The sequence below is a fragment of the Eumetopias jubatus genome, unplaced genomic scaffold (genome assembly GCF_037043125.1).
Source record: "Eumetopias jubatus isolate StellerSeaLion01/CBP00866 unplaced genomic scaffold, mEumJub1_p1.0 scaffold_8, whole genome shotgun sequence".
NCBI classification, from domain to species: Eukaryota; Metazoa; Chordata; class Mammalia; order Carnivora; family Otariidae; genus Eumetopias; species Eumetopias jubatus.
Window position 1 is genome coordinate 84530689 of NW_028274814.1, and position 10795 is coordinate 84541483.

General features: G+C 50.0%; 2 protein-coding genes across 6 annotated transcripts in view; one reads left to right on the forward strand and one right to left on the reverse strand.

Moving 5' to 3' along the window:
• The window catches only part of RNF41 (ring finger protein 41), a 32270-nt gene extending 27619 nt beyond the window's left edge, over positions 1 to 4651 (reverse strand). The window contains exons 1-2 of the mRNA XM_028110948.2: positions 4487 to 4651; positions 1790 to 1974 (exon numbers count right to left, since the gene is read on the reverse strand). The gene's annotated coding sequence lies outside the window, so the exon portion shown is untranslated. The remainder of the gene's footprint in view (positions 1 to 1789; positions 1975 to 4486) is intronic.
• A 112-nt stretch (positions 4652 to 4763) lies between these two features.
• NABP2 (nucleic acid binding protein 2) lies at positions 4764 to 10645 on the forward strand. Of its 5 annotated transcripts, none has more exons than XM_028110972.2 (8): positions 4766 to 5380; positions 6497 to 6677; positions 6756 to 6857; positions 7211 to 7349; positions 7472 to 7543; positions 7719 to 7800; positions 7895 to 7958; positions 10110 to 10645. In XM_028110972.2, exons 3-8 carry the CDS (start codon positions 6779 to 6781, stop codon positions 10307 to 10309), a joined length of 636 nt encoding a protein of 211 aa, XP_027966773.1. In that variant the 5' UTR covers positions 4766 to 5380; positions 6497 to 6677; positions 6756 to 6778; the 3' UTR covers positions 10310 to 10645. The 5 variants fall into 5 exon arrangements, with proteins under 5 accessions (XP_027966776.1, XP_027966773.1, XP_027966774.1 ...); XM_028110973.2 differs by lacking the exon at positions 4766 to 5380 and adding an exon at positions 6255 to 6354; XM_028110975.2 differs by lacking the exon at positions 6497 to 6677 and having other exon boundaries at positions 4764 to 5380.
• The last annotated feature ends 150 nt before the right edge of the window (positions 10646 to 10795 follow it).

Consider the following 10795-nt stretch of genomic DNA (forward strand, 5'->3'; position numbering starts at 1 on the left):
GCTCTCTTTAGGCAACTCTCTCGACTTTTTAAGTGAAAGGAAGTGGTCTTGGGGCACCTGGGTGGGTGGCTCAGTCGGTTAAGCGTCTGCCTTTGGCTCAGGTCTGGGCCTGGGATCAAGCCCTGCATTGGGCTTCCAGCTCAGCAGGGAGCCTTCTCTCCCTCTCCCTCTGCCACGCCCCCTGCTTGTGCTTGCTCTCTCTCTCTCTGTTAAAGAAATAAATAAAATCTTTAAGAAAAATAAAGAAAAGAAGTGGTCTTTTTATTTAAGCAGTAGAGTCCTCAGACTGAAGTCACTCCTTCTCTTAGAAAAATAACTTCTGGGCGCCTGGGTGGCTCAGTTGGTTAAGCGACTGCCTTCAGCTCAGGTCATGATCCTGGAGTCCCAGGATCGAGTCCCACATCGGGCTTCCTGCTCAGCAGGGAGTCTGCTTCTCCCTCTGACCCTCCCCCCCTCATGCTCTCTCTCTCTCAAATAAATAAATAAAATCTTTAAAAAAAAAATAACTTCTGAGGAATTCAGTTTCTTTACACGAGATGAGGGGGTGGGATAGAATGCCACAAAGACTGTTTAATTCTAGAATGCCAGGATCCATGCTGGATTTACCACAGGGGATGGATGGATGGATGGATGGATTTATTTATTTATTTATTTATTTATTTATTTAGTAAGTAAGTAAGTAAGCAAGCAAGCAAGCAAGCAAGCTCTACACCCAGTATGGGGCTTGAACTCATGACCCTGAGATCAAGAGCCTCCTGAAATCAAGAGTCGTATGGTCTACTGACTGAGCCAGCCATGTGCCCCACCACAGGGGATTTTATTTATTTATTTTTTAAAGATTTTATTTATTTATTTAACAGAGAGACGCAGTGAGAGAGGGAACACAAGCAGGGGGAGAGGGAGAAGCAGGCTCCCCGCAGAGCAGGGAGCCTGATGTGGGGCTCGATCCCAGGACTCTGGGATCATGACCTGAGCCGAAGGCAGACGCTTAACGACTGAGCCACCCAGGCACCCCACCACAGGGGATTTTAAAATTAAAATTCTTTAGGGGGCATCTGGGTGGCTCATTGGTTAAGTGTCTGACTCTTGGTTTCAACTCAGGTCATGATCTCATGGTCGTGGGATTAAGCCCCACATCATCTGGCTCTGTACTGAGCTTTGCATGGAGCCTGCTTAGGATTCTCTCTCTCTCCCTCTGCCCCTCCCCGCTGGCTCATGCTCTCTCTCATAAAAATAAATAAATAAATACATAAAATTTTTAACGTTAAATTAAATTCTTTAGTACATTTTAATCGGTTCAATTTACAAAAGAATCCAAAGGGCACACAATTCCTCAAGAACTCATTTAACACTTGAAGTGAGGCCTATCAGGCCTAAAGGCCAGCAAGGACCTCCCACTTAGTCACCAACTGCAAGCACTATTTGTGTGGATGCCCCAAACCTCAACTTCATCGTCTACGCACAGCCCCTTTGCCAGTAGAGATGTGTAAAAGATATAGAAAACACAATCCTTGTCCTCAAACTAAGGTGTAGGCTTGAGCCCAATGAGTATACAAGACATAAAACACATAAAAAGACATAAAATTGACTGAGCAATTTACCAACAAGTAAAAGTTAATAGTTACTGTCATACATAAATATGCACAGAAGAACAGACTGATGTGGGTTAATCACAGAAAGCTTTATGCAGAAGAATCTTAAGAATCAGGTTTTCAAAAGCAGAGGGAATCCAGATAGGCTGAGAAGAGACCTGAAGCCTGGAATGGGATTCTGAATCAAGGCTCTTTACCTTCCAAGTGTTGGGGGGTAGGTTCCCTGTTCACAAGGCTCCAACCCCCTGAGGCCTCCACTCAGTGCCACTCAGGAGACGCTCCCAGTAACCCATCTTGTTGGCTATTGTCCGACTGAGTCTTCCTTCCTAGTGACAAGCTCCATCGCCAAGGGGATGGATGTGATGTCACAATCAGGAGCACTCTATTAATAGGAACAAGGAAGAAAAGGGTGAGTCAGGGGAACTACCTCCACCTGGCAGGGAGACTAGACAGACTTGGATCTGGCGGCTGGTTGGGGAGGATGAGGTGATTCCATTAAGGGCAACAGGTTTCAGGGCTAGGGCCACAGGACTGCCTTCTAAAGATCGAGATCACTGGCTAAGGAATCACATACACTCACAGTCCAGGAGATTCAAACACAGCTGAGAGAGGCAGAGAAAGGAACAAGGAAAAAGGTAAAGAAGAACACACATTTGAGGCAGAAAAAGATTCTCTTATTCAGTGCACACAACCACAAGCAATGTCAATGAGTCCAGATCTGTGGCTACACGATGCACAGATCAGTGCTAGCTTACATGCACAGTACGATGCTTTGATGTTTCCCAAAGGCTTTCACATAAATTACTGAAGTCATGTAAAAAGAATTCTAATCCTACCCTCCAACTGGAAAATATCTTCATAAGGAGAAGATACTCAAGAATTCTTGTACGAACAGGTGTGATTCTACTTCCCAAGTCAGAAAATATTCCTGAGGGGATCAGCCTTTAAAAAAAGGAGAAGAAAAAGAAGAAGAAGAAGAGAAGGAGGAGGCGGCGGCGTGGGCAGTGAAATGGGAAATCACTCCCGAGTGGGCGACTGGGAAGACTAGAGGTATGATTAGGCTGACTAGACTATCATTACTAAAAGAATGGGACCAAGTAAAGGGGGACAAGGCTTCAGATGAAGGGTGCTGTGGGATCTACTGAGTACTACACAGGAGACTATTAACTATTCAAACTCGTTTCGTCCCTATCACATGGCTATCAACAGATTAAGGGCTGTGTTACAAAGCAATATGATGAGGATAATTTTTACACATAAAACTGAGACCATTTCATCTTCTGAGTCCGGTACACATGCTCATTAGTTTCCTATGCTCACCAGCCACAACACGTTTAGTGTAATATTATTAAACTAACCAGAGAGATAAAGGTGCAATGTCAGACACACTTTCTCTTTGGAGGGTAGCGAGGAAGTTGTTTCTCCCTCATCCATAACACAGAGGAGAGTATAATGCTGTTTCCATTTTGACAACACCCTATTTCCCAACAGCCTGGCATATGCACCTGTATTTCATGAAATGCTTCCAGGAACCACTGTTGCTGGTTATGCTCAGTCTTCTAGTGACAAGCTCCAGACTCAGAATCTTGCCCATGCTGGGATGTTCCCTTAGCCAGAAGAAAACAGGATTTTTCAACTGAGAGGAGGACCAGGCGTCAGGAGACTTAGGTTCTGGTCCCAGCTCTGCCAACTGTAGGACTTTAAACAAGCCATGTATCTCTTCTGCAGTTTTCAATGTCTTCACCTGACAAGTAGGGAAGATACCTGCCTTTATCTATCTTATATGTTGCCCTGGAAAGTAAAAAACATAATAAATGTGCAAACATACTGAATACAGCTATGTTTCAGGTAAGATATTTGTAGTAATAAAATGCAAAATAAATTAAGAGTACTGAAGGCTAGTGAGGAAATGCTTGAAAGGAGCTTGCTCCTTTTCGATTACTAGGAACCAGGCCCAGACACAGTCAGGTGGACACAGAGAGTAGTAACATTATCACATCACTCAGATTCCCTACCACTAGTCTACCCCATTCCCATCTGGGGGAAAACTACCAAGCAGCAACCCTATCAGCTTCTTGCCCTACTGTCAGACTCTAAAACCACCTGTTTAGGAAGTGGTTAAACTATCACTATCACAGCCCAGTCCCCATGAACAGTGGCTCCTTCAACAGCCACAGATGCTATTACGGAGAATGAAGTCAGTTTCGGAAGGGGGAAGATGTCTGTCAGTCCCCCAGGCAAAACACTCTCACCTCTCTCAGCTTTCTGCTCCTTCTCCAGCCCCCTCCCTCCCCATTTCCCCAATTTCGCAGAGTTCTGGGTCGGGGAAGGCTTTCCGGTGTGTGAAGCCTGCGAAAAGGGCCCGGCTGCAACGCCAAGGAAGGGATGTAAGGAATGTGAGATTCCTTCAAGGAGGGGTGAGAGGGGGAGGGGGGAAAGGAATGGAGGAGGAAGACAAGGCTGCCAAAGACAAGGCACGGGAGAGGAGCCAAGCTATGGCGCTTCGAGGGCGGGGGTTCGGATTCCGCCGCCCCTGCCCAGGCTAGCCCCCAGAACGTTCCCTCCCTCCCCTCCCAGCCCGTCGTCACTGCCCATTTAAACACCACGTTGTAGCCCCAGGTCCCCTCCTCCCTGTCCTCCAGTCAGCCCAGACCCCCTCCCGCACTTAAGGCTCCCCTACTCCAACGCACCTCCCCAACAACCCACCTTCTAGCGCCCCTTTCTCACCTCCGGACCCCTCCCTATTCCTGCTCCCTTCCTCCATTTTCATCTTTACTCCTATCTCTTCTCCTGACCTCCAATATCTTGAACCCCCGCCCCAATCCCCATGGGACATCGGCCCTCCCGTCCCACACCCTTTTTTAGGTGGGAGTCGGCGCAGGCGCAGTACGCACCGCCCTGGAAGCGGTCTGGACTCTCCGTACCCCGGCCCGGCTGGAGCTGAGGCCGCAGCGGCCACGGGATAGCTCCGGTGCCGGGTCCCAGCCTATCCTGGGAGGGGAAGGGGAAGGGGAAGGCGAGGGAAGGTTCCAACCACTCGTCGCCTTGTGAGACGGGTCCCTTGCCCCGCCCACCGCTGCTACGCAACCCGGCGGAAGCTCGTCACCAAACTCCGCCTCTTTGTTTAACTCGGATCTAGACTAGAAGCCAAGAGCGACCAACGAGGAGGGAGGACGATTACCCGGGCTTCCTCTCTACACCGGAAATCTTTATGATCCCAACTAGGACCATATAGCCATTTGGGAGGGAGAACTCTGTTCTTCCCAGCGTGAGTGTAGGGGGCGGAGCCCGAGGCCGACTCCCCGGAGGGCTAGACTTGGCTTTAGACGGGGGTAGGAGTCCCGACTCCTAAGGTTGATGCAGCGAAGTGCGAGATCATTGCGAGGAGGCTGGCCTGCAGTGTGACCTGCCATCTCCTGTTTCCAGAGCGGTGGTCAGCATCCCGGAGCCTCCCGACCCTATGACTCATAGTCACGGGAGTGGATACTGTAGTCTACAGGGCGGCCACTGGGTGGAAAATGGGGGAGTGTCTAGCCGCAAAGCTTTGATCTAGGGTGCCCAACGGGTAGCTCGCCTCTCTCCTAGCGGCACTCCTGCTGTACCTACGTTGGCTCTCCGGACACTCCTTCAGAGTTCCCTGAAACATCTAAGGGGAGGGGAGATAAAATGTCCCTCTTCCTATGTTATGCTTTGATTTCCTTAGGGTACAGCACCGTAATTGGGGGTGTGGGCGGGAGAGAAGCTGGGATCCGAGGAAAGTCAAGGCGGAGCCTAAAGCGCTCCGGAAGGTAAGGAAATAATCAAGACGTTACAATTATATAACCTGTTAGGCTAATCTGATATTAAATACTATTTGTTATGGATATTCGCCAAACAAATGGTTGTGGTTTGTGTATATGTAACTGGTTTACACACATTACAGAGATAGAACCTTTTGTTGAGTTCCTAACAAGTCCCCAGGGGAACTAAAGGTTCGGGCCTCCTCTGTTAAATCCTCCGGGGGCGGGAGAGACCCTGGGATCTAGGGAGATAGATTGCATTAGGAAGACTTTCACACTCTGAGAGACTAATGCAAATGCTGTCCTCTGTGCCCTGGTTCCATTCTTCCAAAAAGGGTGAGTCGGCCTCTGGTGTGAAGGCTACTTTTTCCAAAACCCTGACGAAGCTGGGTAGTGCATTAAAGATGAGGACCCCAAATCAGGAATAAAGATAAGGGTTATAGCAGTGGGAAAAGAAGAAACTGTGCCTACCGCGTGCTAAGCACTGCTTTTTATATAACTTACGTTTTCTTGTCTGCAAAAGGGAATTACATATTTAAGAATTGTCGAGAAAATAAGTGAAGTGCTGAGCGTGTTTCAGACTTTTGTCCACCGTCTTCCAAAACCCCTGGTCCCTTTTACAGGGTCGCGTCTTAGGAATGAAATCTTGGAGCCTAGGTGTAGGCTCCCAGTCAAGTAAGGAAAATTGGGCCCGAGGCGCCCCCTGGCGGTCAATCTTTCTCGCAGCGCCAACCATCGGCGGGGCTCCTTTAATACTTAAAATCCGCCCCTTTCGCGGCGCGTGAATCTTGGGTCCCGATTGGCTGAGTGGGGGCCGGCGGCGGGGCGCGTCGGGACAGTGCTGATTGGTCGGAGGAGGCCAGCCGGAAACTTCCGGGAATGTCCGCACTCCCGCGTTCCACCGGGCGCATCCGGCGGCGGCGGGGCCTGTGGCTCCCCCTGCGGGCGGCTCTGCGGCGTGCGCTGTCCGGCCCGCTGGCTGGGTGGGTGGGTGGGTGGTGGGCTGTGGGTGGGGGAGGGGATGGACCGAGTCCTGGGTTGTCCGGATGAGGGTTCGGGAAGGTTTGGCGAGTGAGATTCCATTCCTTGGATCTGCATCAGTTTCCCTACCCCCGTCTCCGTCAGCTCCCCGACTTCGGGGCTTGAGATTGAAAGAGCATCCCGGGACGGGGCCTTCCAGCCCCGAAGCAGCCTATCCAGAGACCCTCAAATTCTGATCTTGAAGTTGGAGGCTCCTGGGGAAGTTCGTTTCTAACCTTTTAGAAGAATTAGAGGATTTGCGGCTGCCTGACCCCAGCCTAGAGTGGTAGGTAGGCCTTGGGAAGTGGAGTATGGGGGCGAAGACTCCAAGCCTTGAGCCTTCATTCCCTTTTCCCCCTTCTAGTGTAGTGCCGCGGCTCGGGCAGCATGACGACGGAGACCTTCGTGAAGGATATCAAGCCCGGGCTCAAGAATCTGAACCTCATCTTCATTGTGCTGGAGACAGGTGGCTATTCTGGGAGAGTGGGCCCCCTGCGCGGCTTCTCCCGGTTGGGGGAGGGGGTCGGAGGGGGAGAAGACCACCTCCGCGCTTAACTAGCTACAGGGGTGTGAGGGCGCACCCCAAGAAACTGTTCACACCCAATCTCTCCTAGACCCTGGCCTAGAGAGTTGTGGTCGAGTGTAGGGTAGATGGAACTCATCAGATCCAAGCCTCCAGCGCCACTCGGGCCTCTTTCCACTCAGGGCCCTCTCCATGGTGCTGTCCCTTCTCCCCCCCTCACCCCACCAGTATCTAGATCTCATCCCTCTGACCATTTCTTCCTCCCACCCGCCCCAACATTTATCTGTTCCCTCCAGGCCGAGTGACCAAGACAAAAGACGGGCACGAGGTTCGGACCTGCAAAGTGGCAGACAAAACAGGCAGCATCAATATCTCTGTCTGGGACGACGTGGGCAACCTGATCCAGCCTGGAGACATTATTCGGCTCACCAAAGGGTAATTCCTGGTTACTCCTGGTTATCCAAGGGCAGTAACCGCCAAGGAGGGTAGAGTTAAGAGTTAACAGCCCTTGTAACTCTTCTGAGTATTCTGAATCCTACTTTTTTGTGCCCCCACAGGTACGCTTCAGTGTTCAAAGGTTGTCTGACACTATACACTGGACGTGGGGGTGATCTTCAGAAGATTGGAGAGTAAGTGTCTTGGGGATGGGGATGTAGAAGCACCAGGCCAAGGGGGTAAGTTTAAGGTTTGCAAGGAGGCAGCATAAGGGTGCACAGTCTGTGTCTTGTATCTGGACCTTTCTGAGGCCTCCAGCAGTGGCCCAGAGCCTGGGTCTGAAGCTTTAGCCAATTTCTGCCCTTGCAGATTCTGTATGGTTTATTCTGAGGTTCCTAACTTCAGTGAGCCAAACCCAGAGTACAGCGCCCAGCAAGCACCCACCAAGACGGTGAGTCCCATGGCCTCGATGTGGGGAAGGAGGGCAGGTCAGGCCAAGAAGCATGGTGGGGAGCAACGTCTGAGTATTTAATTTGTGCCTTCAGTTGCAGAACGACAGCAGCCCTGCGGCTCCCCAGCCTACCACCGGAACCCCTGCCGTTTCTCCAGGTACACCTGTTCCCTTCCAGCCGCTGGTTCTAGCTCCCCTTCTCTCCCCAGCCTGGAAAGATGCATTGCCTTCATCCCAATTTCTCTTCTCTCAATGTATCCCCATCCACCCAGTTCTTCTCCCAGTTCTTTTGCAAGTCCTTGTGGGGGAAAGATTTAGGGACCTGTTTCGATCACTGATAGAGTTCTGGTATTCTTGTGCCACTACCACTCAAGGACACAAATGAGAACTGTCTCTCTGCAAAGATTGCACTCCTTCCTTCGAGCTTGTTTCTCTCTGCTGCTTCGGAGGGTCCTTGCCCTTTCAGTTCACTCCACGGTTCTGCTATGGATGGATAGGACTTAACATGGAGTCCACACTGTATAGCTTTAGAGCATCAAGTGGTTCCCTTTTAGGGTCATTATTCTTCTTGAAACTGAAGACCCTTCTTCTACACCTTGGACCTCACGATTATGATTCTTTCATCTCCTATACTTCAGGCCCCTGCTTTTTGATCTCTTGCTTTTGATTAGAATCACTCACCAACATCATCTCCTTCATCCCCTCGCTTTTCCTTAGGAACTGGGTTTTTACTGCTCTTTTTTTCCTTTTGGGTCCTCTCCCACCTGACCCTCGTACTCCCTGGGATTTGGCTGTCTCTTGCCTCTGATCCGTGCCTTAACGTTTCTCCCTGTGATACTAGGCTCCGGGCTGCTTCTGCCCTTCCTCAGTCTGTGTCTACACCCCCAGTTGCCATGGTTTTCAGAATTGTTTGTGTCAGAACCACCAGAGTCATGGGGGAACACATCATGAAATAACATTTAATTCCACCAGAAAAATCAGCATCCATGTTTTCTTCTCTTTTTTTTTTTTAATTTAAGATTTTATTTATTTATTTATTGGGGGGCAGGGGGAGAAAGCACAAGCAGGGGGAACGGCAGGCAGAGGGAGAAGCAGGCTCCCCGCTGAGCAAGGAGCCCGATGTGGGACTCGATCCCAGGACCCCGGGATCATGACCTGAGCTGAAGGCAGACACTTAACCGACTGACCCACCCAGGTGTCCCAACATCCATGTTTCAATGGAAAATATGACTTAGATATTTTCGGGTCTCCATAACTCTGTAATTTGTAAAAAGCATTTTAAATAAGGTACGTATAAGCCTGTTGGTCCCTCGTATTCATCTGCCAGATGTTTATTCACTTGGTTATCTGACAGGTACAAAGGCTTAACAAAAAACATGGATGGCAGGAAAACTTAACTTTCTATATACTCTCCTAACATTTTCTGTGAATTGAGGAAAAGGCATTATTTCTTCCTCTTGGCTACAGGTGTCTTAGTCTGGAGCAGCCGGGTATAAGCAGGGATGTGGTTGGAGAACCACTAGCCTATGACTTCTACACCAGTTAGGGTTCATAGTGCCCTCTGCATATGAGAGGCAGGCTTCTATCTTCACTTAGCAAGCATGTCTAGAGGAGGATTGCCAAGGAATAAAACACAGCACCTGCCTTTAGGAGCTGGTAGTCTATGAAGGAGATAGTCCTACATACGGTAACACTGTGGGAGTGGCAAGGTTAGTGATATGCACCGTTGTGGGCGCTCAGGGAGATCATTTCACACACCTGGCTCCCATCAAACATGTAAGCTACCCACAAAAATGTTTATTATTTGGGGGGTGTGAGTAATCATTGTTTTGCTCACTCTTACCTGGATTTTCCAAAATGAAAATGTGTGTATCATTGTGATACCCACCACCCTTTCCTTTTTTTAAGATCCTTCTTACATTTTAACACACAAATTTCGGGCCCTTCCCCTACTCATGCTTCTCCGGTTTTACAAAGACTTTTGATAAAGGGGCATTTTGTCAGAGGTCCTTGAGTAGAACTAAACAGCGAATTCTAGGTCTGATCTCTCTGATACAAAGCTGAATAAAAGAGAAAAATACCACACTAGGGCTCATGTAGCAACTTCCCAAATGATTGTTTGAGGCTTCTCTGGGGCTCCGTGCATACAACCTCCACTCCTCGCAATTGGTCCAGTTGGCAGGAATGTGCAGCTATGCTTGATGGAGACTGTGTTCCTCTTTGGGAGCGGGAGTGAGGCCTTGGGGCTGGACCTCTCTCCTACCTCAGTTCTCTAATTCCTGTGTTTCTTCCCCTTTTCCCACTGCTAGCCTCTGAGAACCAGAACGGGAATGGACTGAGTGCCCCACCAGGCCCTGGTGGTGGCCCGCATCCCCCTCACGCACCCTCGCATCCCCCCAGCACCCGAATTACCCGAAGCCAGCCCAACCATACACCTGCCGGCCCTCCGGGCCCGTCCAGCAACGCTGTCAGTAACGGCAAGGAAACCCGGAGGAACAGCAAGAGATAGCAAGACGTCCTTCCTCCCTTCCCGCCACCCACCATAGCCCCAGCATCTCCTAGGGCACACAGCCTTCTACTAGGCTGTTGGCTTTTGGGGGGGTGGGGGTGGGTAGGTAGTAGTATTTTAGCCACTAAATTTCACTGGAGGGGTGGTGAGCAGTGGCCTTATCCACCCTAAGCCCATACTCCCTGCCTTGCCCAGCTGAAGCTGCCTATCCCCTGGGATTCAAGGCCCTCTGCCCACCCTCCTTCCTCTTAGAAACAACAGTCACAGTCTGTTTCTAGTGTGTGTGATGTGGAAGTTGAATTGAATCCCTCCTTCCTAATAAACGTTAACACTCTGTACTGGACTCCTTTGCTTTTTGTGGGAAAATGAAGAGGTTAGCAGTCGGACATTTGGGAAAGTGGGCTATCCCTAGGAGGTGGAAGGAAAACAGGTTACAGGTCAAAGCAGGCCTGCCCCTTTAAGGTAGTTCCCTCCCCTGCCTCCTCC

Coding starts and splice junctions, on each gene's coding strand:
- NABP2 (XM_028110975.2), top strand. CDS start 6,779: ATGACGACGGAGACCTTCGTGAAGGATATCAAGCCCGGGCTCAAGAAT. Junction 7,350..7,471: donor ATTATTCGGCTCACCAAAGG/GTAATTCCTGGT, acceptor GTGCCCCCACAG/GTACGCTTCAGTGTTCAAAG. Junction 7,544..7,718: donor GATCTTCAGAAGATTGGAGA/GTAAGTGTCTTG, acceptor CTGCCCTTGCAG/ATTCTGTATGGTTTATTCTG.